At 29.6% G+C, this 20,924-nt stretch overlaps 4 protein-coding genes and 1 long non-coding RNA gene across 5 annotated transcripts in view; 3 read left to right on the plus strand and 2 right to left on the minus strand.

Annotated features, from left to right (window-relative positions):
• The first annotated feature begins 3,178 nt into the window (after positions 1-3,178).
• On the plus strand, positions 3,179-3,944 carry LOC140919037 (uncharacterized). Its single transcript, XR_012161621.1, has 2 exons — positions 3,179-3,430; positions 3,523-3,944. It is a non-coding gene; the product is annotated as an uncharacterized lncRNA (long non-coding RNA).
• Positions 3,945-4,139: 195 nt separating this feature from the next.
• LOC101488707 (upstream activation factor subunit UAF30) lies at positions 4,140-5,877 on the minus strand. The gene is made up of 2 exons (XM_004512266.4): positions 5,420-5,877; positions 4,140-4,455 (listed from the first exon to the last, which is right to left on the minus strand). The coding sequence occupies exons 1-2, from the start codon at positions 5,684-5,686 to the stop codon at positions 4,330-4,332; spliced, it is 393 nt and encodes a 130-aa protein (XP_004512323.1). The 5' UTR covers positions 5,687-5,877; the 3' UTR covers positions 4,140-4,329.
• A 2,280-nt stretch (positions 5,878-8,157) lies between these two features.
• On the minus strand, positions 8,158-9,531 carry LOC101489043 (uncharacterized). The gene is made up of 2 exons (XM_004512267.4): positions 9,195-9,531; positions 8,158-8,575 (listed from the first exon to the last, which is right to left on the minus strand). Exons 1-2 carry the CDS (start codon positions 9,387-9,389, stop codon positions 8,363-8,365), a joined length of 408 nt encoding a protein of 135 aa, XP_004512324.1. The 5' UTR covers positions 9,390-9,531; the 3' UTR covers positions 8,158-8,362.
• A 3,433-nt stretch (positions 9,532-12,964) lies between these two features.
• Positions 12,965-16,067, plus strand: LOC101489371 (F-box protein SKIP31). The gene is made up of 9 exons (XM_004512268.4): positions 12,965-13,300; positions 13,474-13,689; positions 13,848-13,921; positions 14,234-14,309; positions 14,562-14,672; positions 14,939-15,113; positions 15,260-15,378; positions 15,613-15,673; positions 15,761-16,067. The coding sequence occupies exons 1-9, from the start codon at positions 13,223-13,225 to the stop codon at positions 15,829-15,831; spliced, it is 981 nt and encodes a 326-aa protein (XP_004512325.1). The 5' UTR covers positions 12,965-13,222; the 3' UTR covers positions 15,832-16,067.
• Positions 16,068-20,857: 4,790 nt separating this feature from the next.
• Positions 20,858-20,924, plus strand: part of LOC101489696 (uncharacterized) — a 2,280-nt gene continuing 2,213 nt past the window's right edge. The window contains exon 1 of the mRNA XM_004512269.2: positions 20,858-20,924. This exon is cut by the window's right edge and continues 158 nt beyond it. The gene's annotated coding sequence lies outside the window, so the exon portion shown is untranslated.

Below are 20,924 nucleotides of genomic sequence, written 5' to 3' on the forward strand. Positions count from 1 at the left end.
TTCTCTTGGGACTGCCTATTCTCCGCCACCAATCGTTGATAATCAACATAACGTACAGTTTGATTTTCTTGTTTATGCAATGCTTCATTTACCATGTCAAATTCAAGTTCTTCATTTGTGGCAGTTAACTCTTCAATTATCTTGCAAAGCGAAAAATAATTGAAACACACACATTATTATTAAATAATTTATACAATTAAATAATATAAATGCTTACCATGTTATTTTGAAATGCTTTTAATATTGTTTTCTTCTGACACTGTAAGATTGGCCAATTCAAAAATCTCGGGAAACTAAACTTGGGAACAGATGGTTCACCCAATGACAAGTGGTTGAACGCCCATATCTAAAACAAATATTAATGACTTAATAGATGTATTTTAATTTAAAGACAACACAAGATAAAAGATGGTGACATAAAACGATATTAAATATATACCTGTAGGACAGATGCACAACCTGTTATGTGTGTTTGTGAATCTACCTTCCCCTCTTTCAACACAATTTCAATCCTACTTAAACTTTCAACTAAAACATTATACACTGCAACACCCCAATTGTAGCTATGCAGAGACTCTAGATCATCAAGTATTTTAATATAACGAGTATTTACTCGATTTCCTGATTGGGGAAAATAGAACTCGCCAAAGGCGAGGAGTATATAAAGTCTACAAAAATTGACTTTATGCATACGATACATGTGAAGCAACACACCAATCATTTCACATGTTACTTCTTTTCCTCTAAACAACATCAATGTATCACATTCCTCATTTTCATATTCTTTCAAAGACTCACCTACTATTAGTAGTCCTATAGCTAAACATACGTCACTTGGAGTAAAATTAACTATCATACCTCTAATCTTAAATCTCCCACTACGTCCATCCCACCTACTAGCCTACTCCGACAATAAAGCACCAGAAATTTGTAAACTTTTTGGCATATCTAAAACCCATTTGAATGGAGTTGTCATAATTTGAGTTCGATTTGCATTTGACAAATGAAGGTTGATTTCATGCAACAAATTTGGTAAACATGCATGTCTTGCACGTATCTGAAAAGTATGAATATATGGTTAATATTGATAAATAAATTGCAACAATACAAATATAACTAATTTATAAATTCCTTACATTTTTTCTTTTGTCAGTGCCATGTCTTAAAGCATCAAAACTGCATAAAAATACCAAAATATTAACATTTTAGTAAAATACCTCATTTATGATACTAAATTTTTCTAAATTGAAATGATAAAGAAAAATATACTTCAATATCAAGTCAACATTCATATTAACATTCTGTTTGATTACTGTTTCGGCATATAAAGTGTTGTTTGGCCAAGTCAAGAACTTCATAACTTGGTTGCTTCCAACATTCAAAAACTAGCAATTTACCTTGAAGGTATAATAATAATAATAATGTTTTTGAAACGAGAAAGACAAAAATAGAAACGAAAAAGTCAAAAATAGAAATCCTAAAAATCAAAAAATCCTAAACGAATAAGCTAAAATAGAAACCCTAAATCAATAACTAAAAATAGAAACAAAGAAGCCAAAAATAGAAACCCTAAAAATAAAAAATCCCAAACGGAGAAGCAAAAATAGAAACCCTAAATCAATAACGAAAAACCCTAATGATATGGAAAAGTAAACTTACAATGAAAATACAACAAGCAAAACCAAGTGCACAGATCGAATATGGAGCAAACGAAGAAAACGGCAGAAGATCGGCAGAATCGAATGCATCAAACCAGCGAACGACAGAAATATCGGATGCAATCGACAACGACAAAGATACATAAACGAAGAAAACAATATGGAGAAGAAGAGAAGAAGATGGAATGATGGAGAACAAGATGGAGAAACAAAGAAGATGGAGAAACAAAGAAGATGGAGAAGGGAGAGAAGATAGAATGAGAAAAAAAAGGGTTTATGAGGAATAGATTAAAAATCACTAAAATGACTAAAATGTCCCTAAGTATGTATACGTCTTTATGCTTGTATACGTATACGGTATATGTGTTTAAAGATGTGTTTAAATAACATTTCTCTTTATCTCTGCTAATATCACCACAACATAATTTAAAACAAAATAACACACCATATTACTCTTATTCATATCATTTGCGCACACAAAAAATAGATTGAAATTCAGAAAATCTACGAATAATGGAGAATGGTGATTGGAGTGGGACGGAGGACATTTTAAGGGGCGTGAACTAGGAGAGGGAGAACACTCTCGCTCTGCCACATTAACATCTCTATTGAAGTGTGGGACGGAGGACATTTTAAGGGGCATGAACTAGGAGCGGGAGAACACTCTCGCTCTGCCACACTAACATCTGTATTGAAGTGTGTTTTATTGGTGTATATACACGAAATTATGATCATGTAACAGAATAATACCACTATTGAATTCTTAAAAATTGAATGAATCATTTATTTTTATCTTAGAAGAGATGATAAATTATATCATAATCAATTCACAGTTGTGGGGTCTTAAGGGTAAACTGAGTGAATCATTAATCTAATATAAGATAATTCAAACACATTAAATTTAAAATCGTTAATTAATAAAAATTGAAAATCAAGTCACTTCAGACATAATAATACAAAACCAACCAAAGCTAAAATATATTAGATTTTAGGCTCTAATTTATTTTTGATTCTATAATGTATTATTTTTTATGCAGTTCATAAATATTTTATTTAAAATAATTCTTGTGGTATTTCTTTTTTTTTTTTTTTTGCCATCATATTATTTAGCTTATATTTAATTGATCTTTACATATTAGAAATTCAAGAGGCGAAAAAATTACATGAACTAAAATGAGGCGAAAAAATTACATGAACTAAAATGAAAAAAAAAAGTATATAGAGATAGTAAAACAAAACAACGAAATTTAAATAAAAAATTATTAGAGGACCACTTTGAAACAAATAAAAACATATCAAAGATTCCATGTGGACTAACATATTTATTCCTAGTTTTTGAAAACGGTTATTTGTATCATGTGAGCTAAAAATAGAAAAACATGCGTAGTCCATGTTTGAAATGCAAACCAAAGGCCAAGACCAACTGAACTTTATGACAAGCATTTTAAAGAGAAACGAACATAGTTTATAAGCAAATTTTTAATTTAGTTATAAAATTGAAGTACGTAATGCAATATACATAAACAATCATAGATCATGTTTCTACATACCCACATGTATAAATAGCCTGCTCAACCACACAGATCAGGAACTTCTCGCCATATACCTAATATTTTGGTCCCCAACAAGCTAATATTTTAATGACAAGTTTTGTGCAGCTTGGAAACTAGCTTGTGAAATTCCGAAAATAGGTCAAATATGATGCATAGTTTGTTGCTCGTTGGTCAAATTGAGTGCTCTCAAATAAAGAATCCATCTCACTTTTCAATTAGGTAGTATCCTCCAACTCCTAACGAGTTTAAATTGAATTGTGATGGCGCGGTTGTGTTGAATGATAAAAGGATTAATTGTATCTCCTTTGCAGCTGATTTGGGTTACTGCATCGTGGTTGAAGCTGAGCCATGTGCTATTTATAAGGTAATTGCTATAGCCTGGCGTAGAGGTTGTCATCAAATTGAAGATGAGTTAAATTCATCTATGGCTGTTTGAATCTTGCGAGATGGTTGCATTTCCAATCATTTCATCAAATTGCTCTCCTTTATTTTTTAGAATTTAAAGTTTTGTGCAACAAGGTGGATCTTCTTCGTAGACTCGTGTTTATAGGGAGGCAAATCAAATCAAGTCGTAGGTGCTCTATCAAAGTTTGGAATGTCGCTTGTTAATAGTTGTAGGTTTTTTATATAATTCCAGATTTTTTGGAGTTTGTTATTTTCAGATATTGCCTCATTTTCCGTGTGATTTCTCGTTTGTTCCTTTTCTCCACCAAAAACTATTGAATGATGTCAACACGAAGTTTGTTTTATTATTTAATGAGGATAATTGTAATATTAAACAAAAAAGTTACATAACAGTGCACACTTGACACACGCATAATGATATTCATATTCATTTATGCCCTGTATTATCTTTAAAAAAATGATTTCGTGTGTTGTTACAAAATCTGAGATCCAAAGGAAGTAGTGGACGCATAAGGCTTGGAAATATATAAGAAAGATATAGATAAGATAGTGCGACAAAATAACACCACTTTCAAAACCCAAGTAATGGTCAGATATTACAAATTCCCAAGTTTCTTCACCGGTTGATCACAAAATATGTAGTTGACAATGAAAAGACCTACTTAATGTACTAGAGCATGTTACCATTGTTAAGAATCCACCTGAGCTGAATTTCAGGATGACTTCACGAAATGGTTGGCCAGCAATCTTGCAATCTCAGTGAACACTACTTTGTCTTTCCCATCGAAAATGGTCTTCAGCTTTTCATCGCAAAAGATCTCTTTCTTGTTACTAGGATTCTGCAAAACAACATCTCTGTTAAGCAATTTTGTAGACAGCCAACACCAAAAGATGACAAAAAATAGCAGACAATGGAAGCAGTTCCATAATCCAACACAAACTATCTTGCAACTGTGAAGCAATATATCATGAAAGTTCACACAATTAGTTGACAGAAAACGCACACAATATAATAAAGATAATAATAAGATGGAAACAAACCACAGAGGATTGAAATGCCAGTATCATGAACAGTAGAATAAAATCCAACAATAATTACAATAGTCATCAGCAGCTAGCAAAGGAACTAAAGAAACAAACATCTAAAACCTAAGGATATCATTTAAGAGGCACACCAGAAACCTGATAAGAAAATCATAACCATTTTCAACCTTTTAAATTCATATCCATCCCACCATTGCAAGGGCTTGGAAAGGGTTGAGTCTGCTATGTATCTAATACAAAACCTGTGACCTCCACGTCATACAACAGCAACTCTAACCATCACATCAACTCTCCCATTTCAAACTATCATTACATTACATTACATAATTCATACCATACTCCAATGCCAAAAATGCTTTTCTATTTTAAACAAATAAACTCTAGTGACGCAATGAAGTGATTTGCATTTCTTATTTCAAAAAGTACATGAAACAGGTTACAGATAGATAAATTTGAAAACAAATAATCAACTTTATTGACGCAATACTGTACAGAGCACAAATACATTCATCCATTCAAGAAGTTAAACCTAACCTAGCACCAAACCGCATTGTATTACGCAATAATCAGCAAAAACACACCACTGTGATTACAACAAACAATTACCTAATCAAATATCCATCACAAAATCAATCCGTATATAGTAGACAAGACAAGGATTTTCGCTCAATGCGAAAATTAATTTCAAACGAGAAATGAAGTTAAAAAATAAAGATCGCAGAGAGAAATAGCAGCATTGAGTAGAAATGAAAATAAAACCTGAAGATTTTGCAGCTTGATGTATTCCCAAACTCTTTTAACAGCGTCGGTTCTGGAAACTTCAGGAGAACCGAGGAAATTTCCGAGTTCAGAAGAGACCGGAACCACCTTCTGTATGCCTACGTTACTCTTGCTCGCAACCGTTTTCTTCACGACCTTCGTGGAAGCAGCTCCGACTGACGCAGTAGCCTTCTTCGCCGCTCCCTTCGCAGCAGCCGCCATGAGCACTCTTCCGGCAAATGCTCCGAAAACCCTAGCTGATGCCATGATCGCTCTGAGAAAATGCTTTTCGTTTTCAAATACTAAAACCCTAGAGAGAGAGAGTTCAGGTTTTTGGTATTGGGTTCTCTTCCCGTTTGTTGAACTTCGATGTTCGCTTCGGAACGTTTAGTTATTGCAATTACGATCCACGTGGCGGTATCTTATTGGATTGAAGCGTACCGTGCTTGTAGGGCTTGTATGGCACCATAAACCCAATGCCTATAGTTATATAATTCCAATTTTGTAAATTACTCTTTCAATTAAGATTGATTTTCCCCTCCTTGGTTTCCCGCTTATTCGTCTCACAAGAGAGTTTTGGTTTGTATTGTCTGTTCTTTGGTTTGTTTTTTGGAAGAAAATGCTGCCAAAAATTTCTAACATTTCTCAGCAATATGTTACTATAGTGTTAAAAATAAATGTATGTATGAATTTAATTTTCACCTCTTGTTTATTAAAAATAACATTTCTCATTTATGGTTTGTTGTGTATCCTCATATCTTGAGAGAGGGGAATAAGGTGTCAAATTGGCGGGGTAAATTTTGTGTTTCTTTGAAAAATTCTTCCAACATTTGGATCTGTTATCCTCTTTTATTTCTTCTTCTATTTTTGGTGATGTCTTAGAGATCATTAGACTTAGTTGTTAGCTTGTTGCTTGTTTGTTTTTTCTATTTGATAAAAAAAATCTTCTTTCAAAATGTACTCTTGAGAGATTTAACTAGAGTTTTCGTGATCTTTTAACCAACATAATTTTATTTGTCAAAAAATAAGACAATTATAAAAATAAAATTGATTTGTTAAAATTAATTTGATTATATGTAAATTGAAGTGAACTTAATTATGTTTGGATGATATTACTCTGAAATAAATTTGATGTACAATTGAAAATAAATTTTTTATTCAATGTTAAAACTGCCCTTTGTTATTTTTAGTTGAACCAATGTTTGAACACAAAATTTGTTTGAACAATAAGTCAATCAATAACTAAAATATGCACTTTTTACAAAACTACGTCAAATGAAATACAATGCAAATAGTTTGCTACTATTTGTTGTACCTGTTTTCTATGGAAGATGTGAAAAACCATTGACTGATATTTTTTACTGTGTAAAATACCTATCTACTCGTTGACCCTCAATTTTCCCTTTATATATAATTCCAATGAAGGGCCACCGAGCAAACCCATCTCTGCGACACGGGGCATCTAATTGCAAGAAACAACAATGACTACATTTTGTTTTTAACCGAATGAAGCACAAATATGGTGCTTAATAGAAAAACCTAGCTGGTATTATTTGTTAATACTGCCTCCATCATAAAATAAAAATAAAATATAAATTGATCATAAAAAGTTGATGTATTCAACTTTCTTTAACCAAAGTTTGTTTATAGTTTAGGACAGAGGGAGTACATAATAATAAAACTTGCTTCCTCATACAAAGACAGTCTAGCTACAAGCAAACCAAAATTGAAAGTACACAGGAGAGCTCGGACCAAAGCCAAAGCATGCAGCATTTCAACTTCCTAATCTAGTAACAATCATGACAGCAGCATATGATTTTGTAAGGATAAAAGCCTTTAAACAGAGCAAATGCACGAATTCAATTTCATCTAACGGAACATTAATAATGACACTGGAAAGCTTTAATAAGATAGTGAGTGATAATGGGTTGTACAAGATGAATGCTCAATACCTGCAGCTGTTAGAACAGCAGGCAGTGAATAATTTGGACGTATACATATCTATGTGCAGTGCAGGTACCACTTTGAAGCGACAAGGAATAATTTCTATGTCCAGGAACCTATCACTATGCCTAAGAGACAACAATCGTACTTGTAACTTTTTGCAGTTTTATTTCTTTTAATCATATTACTTTTGCTCTCCTTGCTTCTAGTGTTACGCCCTTTTTTTCTTTCCATTACATTTACTTTTGTTCCACCCCTCCAGAATCACTTAAAATTTAAGGAGTTTTGTGAAGTGGACAATACTGATTGTGGCTATTCTGTTCCTTCCAAAACCAAAAGATCAGCAATGAATTGATTGATAGCAAGGGAGTGACTAGGCTACACCAAACAAGCATAACGTCACTCAAGTAGGATTTGTAGGATCAGATATTTATCCTGATAACTTCCAACAGTAATTATACCATGTAAATTTAGAGTAGACAAGGTGGAAAAATTCATAAATGGAATTAACATTTGCAAATTCAGTCACTCAGAACCCAATTGAACTGAGTGACTTCAATAAACTTGTATCCGGTGCTATGTGAACTTCAATAAAAACAGTGGAGCGGTCAAAAGAAAAGTACCAGCGAATTCCTTCCTTCTATTCATACTATAATACAGGGTTTCCCCAGAGCCCCTCTTGAAGAAACTTGTGTCCACCAAAACTTAATAAGCATTGTGAAATTTTTATAACAGTTGTGATTTAGTTCAATGAAACAAACAAGTAGAAAAGTAACGACGAAGTAAACAGGAAATAACACAGAAAATAAATAGTTTTGTCATTGGACCACAAGGCAATAGCCAAACTAGTTTCAATACTCAAACTCGAGTTTTGTCATTGGAAACCTTTCATGAAACTAGCATGCAGAATTAAAGATTAAGTAAAACAGGAAGTTTCAAAAATCTGACTTGGATCCTACCTAGGAAGAAAAAAAGAAACCCAACCACATGCTCCAATTCCTATTTCTTTGACTTTTTCCCTTTCTTCTGTGGGCCTTTCGCCTTTGTGTTATCCGTGACCGAATCCATACTAGTATCCTTGATATTAATCGCACCCTGGCTGAATTCAGGAGACAGAATCTTTGCAATCTCGGGAAAACCAACACTGTTTCTGCCACGCAACAGCGTTTGCAAATTCTGCTCCCAGAGCTTATCTTTCTTAATACCAGGACTCTGCACAGCACCACATACATCGTCTAATAAGTAAAGGTAATAAAAGAGTAAACCCTCACTGTTGGCATTGTTTGGATAAATAGCTTAACTAAACACTTATAGCATAATCATTTATCAAATAAGTGTTTATGTAAAAGTTATTTCTATAACAAAAAATAAAGTAAAATTGTTTTTGCATAAGCTATAACTGTTTTCATAAGTTAGTCTGAAGAGATTATGGAAATAAGTTGAAAACAACTTTCAGACATGTCACAATCTGTTTTCATAAGCTCTTCCAAACAGTCTCACAAATGTTTATGTCATAAAATAAGTTCAAATAAGTCAATACAAACATGTGACTAATCATTATCCATCCTACTTCATTCTACACTATATGAAAAACCAATTTGTTAATCCTAATGTTTATGAAAATTCATCTCGCTGGTCCCTGACAGGGATTAAAAATGAATCTTCATACATTTAACGACTACTTTAGAGATGAAATTATATACTTGAACAACTAAATTAAGGGTATAGTCTAACTAAATAAAAAAAAATCGGCATGTTTTGTGAGTGAGAACATTGATCAAACAGTTGGTGTGTGTTGATAAATCAAAAGGAAAAAGTGTAGAATTGGAACCCGGAAATTGTAGAGTTTGATGAACTTGGAAATGATTAAGGCTATTTCGGAACGACAATGATGAGGGATGCCCATGAAGGTGCAGAGCTCACTGGTAGCTTTGCGAGTCTTGGTTTTGCCGACACCGACTATTTCGGCGACGGCTTTGGATACCGTCGACATGCTTCTTCTCCCTGATATGAACATATGATTCATTGTTTCTATTCGATTCTTTGCTTCACTTCTCCGAATTGATTTTATTCTATTTATTTGTGATGTGTTGCTGCTGATCCCACCCAACTTCCTCCACTTTCCGACCCCAAACTTTTTTTTGGGACAGATTTCTAACCCCAATTCCAGAGTCGGATAATAATATAATAATAAAATAAGAGCAAAATATAAATAAAAAAGAAAATAATAATAATAATAATATATTAGGAGTGGTTAATCAAAAACAAGAATTTACACATGTCCTATCTTTTGTGAAATCTAATAATTATTATGGTGAAATTTGCTGGAAATCATGAAAAGTTTGTCATCAATTACGAATTAACTTTTTTTATTCATCACGAATTAATTTTTTTTATTTAGAAAAGGGTGAAAGTTCAATTAAAAATAATTATATTTTTAAATAAGTAAATTTAAAAAATTTTGTTAAAAATAATTCTTAAAGTAAGGTGGCGAGTTCCTAAAAAAGTTAAAATTAACGAATTAGTCAACAAAACGGTTGCTTTTTCTAAGTGCCGAGAATTTAGATCTTTTAATTATGATTCAAAAGTTTGCAAATTGTTGCGCTAAGATGATAACATTTGCACTAAACTTGCAATTATTTGTCACCATATTTCTAAAGATTTTTGAGTCATTATCCACAATGAGATGTGAAAATTGTTCTCCCTAAACTAACTGTACTACAAAGTACATGTATCACACTTGAGTCTAAAGAATGTCACAAGCTTAAATCTTCTTATTATAGTTGTAACATCCCTCTTTAACATAAATAATTGGTAGTAATTTTTTATGTTTTTATTTATTAGCATAATAATTGGTAGTAATTTCTAGTGTCTTTATGACATGTTTGTTAGGTAGAGTTTAAGTCATTAGATTACTCACGTCTAATTACTTAAATACTTAAAAAGAGTCAAAACTATACATAGAAGATAAACTCATAAGATAAAAATATATTTGAATTAGAATGTTAATTGATTTGGCTTCATTCTTTGAGACTCACTAAGATGTAATCTCATTCCACGTTATTTAAATGTTTTACAAGTAAAAAAACTTAGATCAAGAGTTGGAGAAATGAAGCATATCAGTTTATGTTATAGTCTGCTTAAAATTTATAGGGAATTATTTTGAGTCATGTACGTGTTATGTACTCCATATTTTTGCTACTTCTTTAAAGGATTAGTATGTGTATTAATACATTTACATGACTTGTGTCAAGATTTGTATTAATAATCTCTTTTGTCGAATTATGTTAATGTTCAAGTTATATTGTAGACAGTTAACTTGTGGTATTACAATAGCCCTTATTCCACATCACTTTTGAGTTACATAGAACACCACCCCTAACCTAACGCTTCTATGTTCCTCTTGTAAGTGTTGTCACTGTTAAACTTTAATCAGCCAATGTAAGGCTTTCTCCAATCAATTTAGAATGGGTCATTGTTTTGTGTGTTGCAATGAAAGATTTGAGAAATGCAAACGTCAATACTTAATTAATGCTATTAGATTGTGAGGTGTTTGAAATTCGCCTCGAAGATAGTTTTGTTTCATCAGATCTACAAGGACCAACATGGTGTCATGAAAGTTATCTTCTAGCTCCCAGTAGTATTTCTCATTCGAATTTGAATGAGATTATTAAAAATATAGTTCATGCAATCAAAATAGAAGAAATCAATAATAAAACTAGAGAGGATAATGGGGATTTGCACTTGAGTGGCGTACAAAATCATGCAAAACCTATGAGGTCAACTTTAAGACCAATCAATTGGTACAAAACACTATTATGATATAGTTCAAACAAAAGTTTGGAAGATGTGTTAGTCAAAACTCCTACTAATAAAAATTATCCTTATATGATGAATATTATCAGGATGGAGAAGTAAAAATGGTAGGTTCAACTAGTATGTCGAAGCCACCATACCTGTTGAAAAGTCATAAATAAACGTGACAATGTGTTTATAAATCACAAAGAAAAGACGCTCATTGCTATCTTATCTATCACAACACTTGAGAGCCGTCAAACTTTAGTAAAAAATATCATACATTAAGAGCGGGGGATCTTGACAAGTTTTATTGAGAGGCCAACATAAAATAGATTATATATAATTTTTTTAAATTAATCTCATATATTTGATTTTGGTGTAGTGGTAATTCTAATTTTTAGATATATTAAAAGTATCTAGTTCGAATCCAAATATTTACTTGTCAAACAAACTACTATATTTACAATAAAAATAAAAACATTCAAATATTTACTTATCAAACAAACTACTGTATTTTACAATAAAAATAATAAAAACCATTATCATAGAGAATTGAACCCCATGAATTTGAAACAATGAAAAAGAGGTGGAAGAAGGATTCATGAAACATGTGTTTATGAGTAAAAAAATTGTTGTCTAAAATATAACACAAAGTGAATTAATTATATCATATTTAATGTTAATATTTCTATGATACCATTTAATTAATTAGCATTTTAGTCTTATGAATAAGTTGTCGTGACAAATAATATAGAAAATGCAATTACTTTAAAAAATATTAAACGATATTAATTATTTTTTAAAATAATGCGAAAGTATTTGTTTTTCCTTTTTATATACGTAACCATATGAAGTACAAGAATGAATTCTGTCGTGGTTTTAATCTCAACTTTTAGTTTAATATCTTTTAAAAAATAAAGTATATTTAAAATAAATAAAAATTAGTATACGGTCAATGCGTTAAACATTATCTTTTTCAACTTAGAATCCATTCCCCATGAAGTACCTAATGCGTCACACTTATTAAATTATGTGACAAAATATTATCTCATGCATGTTAAAATTATTTCTGGTGTATAAAAGTTAAATCATATAAGTTATCTTTAAGAGAAAAAAAAATATTATTAATATAAATTATTTTTATTATCACGTCTAATAGAAATTAAGTATTTGATGCTTCTATTTAAATTGTGTTTCATAGTGGTGTTGTGGCATAATTTAAAATTTTTATTTGATGTCATTAAACTATTTTATATTGACGGTGCAATATCATTGAGCTCTCATCTCAATATCAATATAAAAAGAATTTAATAAATATATATTATTAATATAAAATAATTTTATATTAATATTTAATAAAAATTATTAATTTTGTCATATTTTCTTATATTAAAGAAGGGTGAAGTTATAATATATTTATATAAAATTATTTTACACTTTTCGTTAAAAAAATCTTTTTATAGTCATAATATATATCTTAATTTCAAGTAATTCGTACATGGATACAAGAATTTAAATATATTATTTAAATAAATAATATATATATACATATATTTGTTTAATTATTTTACAACTATATATTATTTAATTATTACTTTTTTTTATGTTTATGTACTCAAATAGAGTGTATAAATTATTGGGACTAAACAAGAATAATTTCTTATTTTCACGTATTAAAAAAATATGAAAGAGTGGTTTTTGACGACTTAAAAAAAATTGTCAAATTTTTCGGTAAATAAAAAATTAAAAGAGACATTTTTGTCAATACTAGCATCGAGAAAGCCCTCGTTCGTGACCTTGAGAATAGGACAACTGGGCAGTACATTCGCTCCATACAACGGGTCGGGTCGACCCGTCGAAATCCAGCCGTTCGTTCCACTTTGCACCGACTCATCACCACCACCTATCCTCTCTTGCAGTTTCGTTCGATTCTACAACCGTCCTTCAAATTCCGGCCACCGGAGCATTCTACAACGTCTCCTTACTCCTGTTCCTGTTCCCGTTCGATCTCCTTTCCACAATTTCAATCATCCTCTCCATTCCTAGCATTTCTATGACACCATGACCTTTTCAGACGACGAAGACGAAAATCTAGCTCAATTTCTGGAATCAGAAGTCCTCTCTGAGGTCTCTGACAAGGTATCACGATTTATTTTCAAATTTTGACGTTTATTTCGGAATTCATAATATGTTGTTGTTGGATTATAGATTAGGGTTTCGATTTGGGATCCATAAAGAAAATATTCGTTTTTATCTTAGGTTTATTTGAAAATATAGCTTGATATGCATAATTTACGTTACTGTTATTGTAGGAAGAGGAAAATGTGGAGGAACCTAAAGCAAAGAGAAAACGCATCGATGAGGCTGAGAGTAATAAGCAGGGTACCAAACAGAGCTCTGGCTCATCATCTGAGACTAAGAATCTTGGGGTCAATAATGTCGTTGTGCCGAGAAGGATTGAGACTGGATTTTTCAGCAAAGTGCCACCAGAACTTTTTCATCATATCCTTAAATTTTTGTCGTCTGAGGTTACCTCTTTGCACTGGTTTTGTGAATTTTACTTTTTAATTAAAAAATAGAAAGATAGTTTTCTTTTAATTGTGGCTTTCTATGTAGATGGTTTTTTATGTCTTGTGATTGGTTTGGTATTTGAGTTGACTGATTATAATTTTTTCTATGGGTGCAGGACCTTATTTCTTGTAACTTGGTCTGTAGGTTTCTAAGTTATGTGGCATCTGATGAAGCATTGTGGCGTCGCCTGTAAGTGCATTTTGTTATGTCTTAACTTTTCAAGTTTTGTTGATGATTGTTTGATATTCAGCAGCATAGGATAGTTTGATTTTGGGAATTTGGATCTGTGTCAATTAGCTAGTGTTGAAGCTCTAGTTGACGCAGGAGTGCCTGTCCCGTTTAAAGTGGAAGTTTTTGCCTCTTATCAGCTTGGCTATGAGGAGTGGGTTCTCCTCTACCTAATTAAATCATTTTATTTATATTTTCTTATTTAGTTAGATTTTTTGTTTTAGAAATGTGTGAACCATGTTTGTCCTTATTTCCATGGCTAAATGTGTTCAGGTATTGTATGCGATGGGGTCTTCTTCCCCCAACGAGGAAGATAAGGGACTGCCCTTGGAAAAAGCTATACATTCAGGTACCACCGTACCTGCACATTTTTGCATTTCTATTCTCTTTTGGATCCTTCATTGTTCTTTTTTATGTAAGCATTGATCGATTGGTGATTGGTGGTTGAGAAATTTGATGGTATTGGTCGAAATACATGCTTAACTATGGATGTCAATCCCATTTCATCATTATTCTCTTCAAAACTGAACTGGAGCTGTTCAAACTCATACCTTGTTTTCTTAACTTGAGTGAATCTTATCACTTGTCCCATAATATGCAGCGTGATGAAGAGGACATGATTGAACTTGTCAGAAGCTGTCAAAATGAGTTTAAGGAGTACTATATACAAATGCAAGCAGCTAAGAGAAGTCAAGCACCTCATCCTTCACAGGTAATCGAGAAACCACTGGAGTCTTGAACTGTATATTTATATATTGAGAATTCAGATCTTTCCAGCAATCTAAAAATATGACATGCTTACTTGTTTTTGCTCCTAGATTCCTAGTGCAATACTGCAATGTGGATTTGGGCTATCATGTTGTAGTCAGTATCTCAATATGTATTATGATCTCTTTTGATCTGAAATACTTCACCACACTATGAAAATAAACACCTCTTAACCATTTGTCATTTTATCCCTATTTTCTGCATGTGAAGTTGAAGGATGATAGGATAATTCTTGACAAATCATTATCTGATCAAGTCTCTTCATGGAAAAGCAGCAGGGGACTCAGTGATGCAGTTGTGACTGACCATGCTTGTTCTGGGGAGACATGCTCATACTACCAAATTGGAGATGTATTTCTTTGTGAGAAGACTGGACACGTTCATGGTGAGAAACATCATCTATGGCAATGTTTTTATGCTTTAATTAGATAACGTTTTTCAACATTAAATTTTAATTCCTTTTGTCTGGTCTGAGTAGAGCTTATAACGTGTTCTTTTTAATAAATTATTTGAGCTTATTTTCCTTTCTAGTTTGTGATGAAACATGTAAAGAAGTAGTTATGGATCCCACCAACGAGCTTTTGGTCTGTACAATATCGGGGCACTGTTTTGATAGGTTACTGTCGCCATCTGAAATGGAGCCAGATGCTGTAAGTCTAAATGTCTTATATTGTAATTTTTTGCGTTGGTTTAAATTGTTTTGCGACTTACGTCAATACACATCATCTATTATAATCTTAATATTGTGAGATATGCATCTATTATAATCAACAAGGTGAGTTATCAAAATTAAGTTCATCACATCTTTTATATATTGCTGCTCCAAAAAAACTTTTATATATAGCTTTCCTTCTTGATGGTTTCTTATTCCTTTGAAATTTCAGGAGCAGCAGCAAGCTGCTGCAACGGATGAGGCAGAACCATTTATGGGATCTGGCCGTTTTGGTAAACTCATCTCTTCGGCTCTCAATCATTTATTTTTTTGTTAAATCAGTTACATCTCAATAACACGCCTCTGTTCAATTTTAACAGCACGAGCTTATTTGCTGGGATACAATTGTGCTGATGAAAAGGAGCTTGAGGCTACTTTGAGGTTCTGCTGATTCCCATTTAGCTCTTCTGGAGTGAATGGTTTCATCATTTACCAATTTAACATCAAATATATCAGCTTTCCTTTTAAGTTTCTCTTGGCATAAGGATACCTGTTTTAGTCTTTAGATTACAATAAAACTGCACTTTTGTCTAAATGTTTTATATGTTAATAGTTGTATGCTTTGGTTTATAGCTGAATCCTCTAGAATTTTTATTTTTAACGTTGATGCAATTGTTGTTCTTTATATTTCTTGGTACATACAATATTCCAAGAATGCCGAATTACATACTAACAGAAAGAGACAATTAGTTTGACATTTTTTAGATTAAAGATTAATATTCAACCAGAAATAAATATTTCGGCAAAGACATTAAGACGTACTCCCCCTCATCAACTGTCTTATATATAATACAGAGGATGTGGATTGTTGTGTGGTTAGATTAGGTGAGCCTATCGAAGACAAAGATTAACAATCGTGAAATTAACTTTTATAATATGTGTCTAAATTCTTGTTACTATACAAAAATTATTCTTTGTTGAAGGGTTGAGTTCAAGCATCATGAATGTCACAATGTGGAAAGAGTAGATAGGGAACTATCCATTTCTATAAAGAAAAATAGATAAATCAATTAGTAGCAATTTATTTACGTGTGTATTTTCATTTGACATAATTTTTATAAGAAGTACATATTTTAGTTATTGACTTATTGTTAAAACAAATTTTGTGTTCAAACTTCGGTTCACTAAAAATAACAAAATTCAGTTCTAAAATTGACTTAAAAAGCATTGCGGAATACGGACAAAATCAATTCATAATATGTGTAGAATTTATTAATTAAATATAGAATAATCAGACGGCGAAATATTTTACAAAATTAATATATTAATATGTAGGTATGATTGGATAAATTTACATGACAAATATTTAAATTTTATAGGTTTTGGTTAATCCCGTACAGAGTTAATTTCACGATTGTTTATCTCGTTCTTTGTTTTTATTTGTCTAAGTTTTAAATATAGATATGAGAGTAGATTTTTTCACACCGTATATTAAACATTTAACATTTTCTTGTACAAAAACAACATTTAACATTTAGATTTTCGTAGCCTCACATGTATAATGCACGAGAATGAGAATCAGATTTCCCATATCAATCATGGATGGAAAAAGGAGTGAATCAGATATCCCATATCAAACAAAGTTGAGAAAGATAGGACTTCATTGTCTATGAATAATTTGTTTATTTCATTTAATAATAATCCCACTTAACTTTTTTCTGGTCAAATAATCCCACTTAACTTAATGGTTGCTATTTTTTTCATTAAATTCCACGGGTTATTCTCCATGAAAAAAAAATCCCTCCTAAAATAATTAGGAGCAATTTGGTCAAAATATAATTAATATAGTTTTTTTGACTGAAAATATAATTAATATATAGTTAAAATTTTGAATATATGTTGAAAATAAATTTTGATTTAATAAAGAAAATTGATTATTGTTGGTATACTCTAAAAAAAATAGTATTTAGGTTTGTTTGCATTCACTTATTCAGATTTTGTCTAATGATATATATAACAATGGTAAAATTATTTCAGATAACTTATAGATATTTTTCTTACAGGAAAAGCAAATTCATTCATTCTATGGAAATATGAGACATGGAGGGTTGCAAAAAATGGTGTCAACACCCTAAGGAGGCAACACTTTATTAACCAAAAACATTTGTTCTTGGTGGGATATTCACATATACAAGCAATGTGTCATTTTACCATTGAAAGTTTGAAAACTCTTTACACTCAACTTACAAAGGCACTTGCGGCAGCAAAAGTCTCAACGCAAGGACAAATATTCTATAACATAGAACAAATTTAATTTTTTTAATATGATAAAAGATGTATTTTGTACCACCGAATATATTTTGAATATTTTAGATATTTTTACTTAAATTGAACTCTCGTAAAAAAAATAATAACTAAAAAAGAGTTAATTTTTTTAATTATTATTAAAAAAATTTAACACGATAAAAATTACATTTTTTTAAATATATTTTAAAAAGAACTTTTCAAAATAGTTTTATATTTTAATTACTTTTTTAAAATATTATTATCTAAAAAATAATAGAAATACGTTGAATATCTAAAATTATATTTTAAAATTTTATTTAAATCAATTTTTTATTTAAAACTTGTTTTTAATATATTTTTAAGAATATTATTAAAAAAAATAAAATACTATAAAATTATTTTAAAAAAAATCTTAAAGAAACGTATCTAAGATTATGGGATAAAAACTGTTTTTTATGGATACTCCATTAAACTTTATCACATTTTCAGTCATATTTTTTGTTTTTGTGGGGCAAGATCTCTGTAGCAGCATTGCAAGTAGATCACTATTGATTTGTAGCAAATAGCCTTTGCGCAAGTACATATATATTATATTTTCTCCTATCTTAAATATAAATATAATAAAAAATTTACTTTTGTATTCTTAAATATAAACAAAAATTAATTAATTTTATTATATTTAATATTATTATTTCTACGATATCCATTTATTGTTTTTTTAACAAATTACTTTTTTTTATGAACTAAATTTTTATAAAGGACAATTTAAAGAATACAATTGGTTTGTTTATTACTTTGAATATAATAAATGAGATTAACTGCTTTTAAACTTTTTTAAAGTGTGAGATATATTTCTTAATAATTGTCGTAGATTATTTTATATATATTAAGAAAATATGATTAATGAAAGAAAGAGAAGAATAATTTTACAAAACTATCTTATAAATTATTAGTTGATTTTAATTATCACAAATGCAAAATGAAGAGATAATAAATTGAGATTGATAGTATATTATTAATTAGAGGGTAAAAAAATTGATAACAATAAATTAAAGTTGAATTTAAAACCAAAATCAATAATTATTTTGGAATAACTTTTTCTTGCAAATGCGACAATTATTATGAGACAAAAAGAGTAATGTACTTCTAAAGTCTTAAATATATCAGAAAATAAGTCAATAGAATTTAAAATATTTGGTCCAAATTTTAGATCACATATTTTAATTTTGTTGATCCAACTTTATCTGGTATTTAATATATGACGAAGTTTTATTTTTTATTTACTAAAATACATATATTAACAATAGTTATTGGAATAGTTAGGTCAATTCAAATATGGTAAATAAAAGTAGAAAAAAAATGACGTGTACTGTGTGTGTAAATTAATTTGACACTAATTCCAATACAAATGAAGTATGTATTAATTTTATTTTTTAAAAAACGATTATTTTATATACCTACATGACAAGATATTTCATTCGTGTTGGGTGATGCTGTAAAATTTATTTTATATTGTTGGTAGATAAACATTACACTCGTAAAATTATATTAACAAAAAAAAATAATTTATATTTTATTGACAAAATATTATATACTTACACGACAAGATGATTCTTTCTGAGTTGGGTGACACTGTAAAATTTATTTTATATTGCTGGTGGATAAACATTACACTCGTAAAATTATATTAATGGGAAAAAATAATTTATATTTTATTGATAAAATAAAAAGACATAGAATTTGAGACAAGTAAATATTGCAAATGAGACACTTATAATATGTTTAATGAACGATATAAATAAATTATTGTATTCTACTTGAATTAAGTATCTGGTAAACTAATAAGTTATGATAAGTTAATTCATAAAACTATCATGTTATGTCTCTCTACTTAAATTTGTCATCTTAAATATGAATTGAGTTGGAAATCAATAGAATAAAATAAAAACGATAGTTTACTATGTTGCTAATATAAAATATAAAAAAATTTAAAATTAAACAAATATAAATAAAAAATAAAATATTTTGATATTAAACTTAAAAATAAAATTTTAATAATTAATTTTAAAAATATTTATGATTTTATTACTAGACATTTTATGATATCTAATAATTTATAATTCAAAAGTATAGAAATATGAAAAATAATTAAAAAAATTTACAAAAATATAATTTGCTTTACATGGGTAGTTTTACCATTTATATATAATATGCTCCTATCATATATTTATTTAGTTTATTTAATAAAATAAAATAAATTTATTTATAAAAATTATAGAATTATTTGGTTGCCCATTATTATTTTTTAAATTAAAATTATTTATTTAGTAGTATAAATTGATTGTTTTAATTATAATTGTTACATGAAGACTTCTATGGTATATTTGAAAATTAATATGTTTTGATACTATCAAATTAAATCAATAATAGTTGAATAACATGTCATCTATGAATGAGTTTGACTTATTTTAGATTTAATACCAACAAATTTTGAAGTTTTATATTTAGATATATTTTAAAATGACATTTTTTTTTAATTTTAATTTTTATTATTAAAATAATATATTTAATTATTAAAGTTAAAATTGAATAAATAAATATAAAAAACTCGTAATTTAATTAAAATACTATAATAATACTCACATAAATATACCAGAAAAGATTATTATTCAAATTATTAATTGTACCAATACGCACTTCTTTTATGATATTATAGAATTTGTCTTGTTTCACTATTTTTACTTTTTATAATATTTTTAGTATTTTTTTATTAATTTATAATATTTAAAAATTAAAAGTATTATAAGTAAATTTTATAAAAAAAATTCTATATTTAATTAGTTCACAATAATAATTCTTTATTTAAATATAGTATAATAATATGTATACCAAACATATAAAAAAATATTATCATATTATCATGTGTACATAATAAAATAAGTTTTACCTATTACTATCTTATCATTTTTTTTATATTTGTCCATTTTTATAATATACATACTTTTTGTCTGAAATAGTAAATAAATTACACACAACTGCAAGTTAACTTAATAATATTTATATTTGTATATAGAATAAGTTACTTACCCAAAAATTATAATCACCTTAATTAGTGTTTGTATATATCTTCTCGTGGTCCCAACATTAACGGCAAATAAATGGAAATGACACGTGTCGCGCGGTAGAAGGACAGTCGCAACATGCCTTAACGCGTCTCTGAAGGCTGACGCGTAACTTCTAACCCGATCTATGACGCTC

This window comes from Cicer arietinum, chromosome 8, assembly GCF_000331145.2.
Source record: "Cicer arietinum cultivar CDC Frontier isolate Library 1 chromosome 8, Cicar.CDCFrontier_v2.0, whole genome shotgun sequence".
NCBI lineage: Eukaryota > Viridiplantae > Streptophyta > Magnoliopsida > Fabales > Fabaceae > Cicer > Cicer arietinum.

Bases quoted from the DNA above. Each gene is read 5' to 3' on its own strand.
- LOC101489043 (XM_004512267.4), bottom strand. From the start codon at position 9,389: ATGAATCATATGTTCATATCAGGGAGAAGAAGCATGTCGACGGTATCC. The intron at 8,576-9,194 runs GTTCCAATTCTA...GGTGCTGTGCAG, and splicing joins TCAAACTCTACAATTTCCGG to AGTCCTGGTATTAAGAAAGA.
- LOC101489371 (XM_004512268.4), top strand. From the start codon at position 13,223: ATGACCTTTTCAGACGACGAAGACGAAAATCTAGCTCAATTTCTGGAA. The intron at 14,310-14,561 runs GTACCACCGTAC...CATAATATGCAG, and splicing joins GGAAAAAGCTATACATTCAG to CGTGATGAAGAGGACATGAT. The intron at 15,114-15,259 runs GTGAGAAACATC...TTTCCTTTCTAG, and splicing joins GAAGACTGGACACGTTCATG to TTTGTGATGAAACATGTAAA.
- LOC101488707 (XM_004512266.4), bottom strand. From the start codon at position 5,686: ATGGCATCAGCTAGGGTTTTCGGAGCATTTGCCGGAAGAGTGCTCATG. The intron at 4,456-5,419 runs GTTTTATTTTCA...GTTGTTTTGCAG, and splicing joins TCAAGCTGCAAAATCTTCAG to AATCCTAGTAACAAGAAAGA.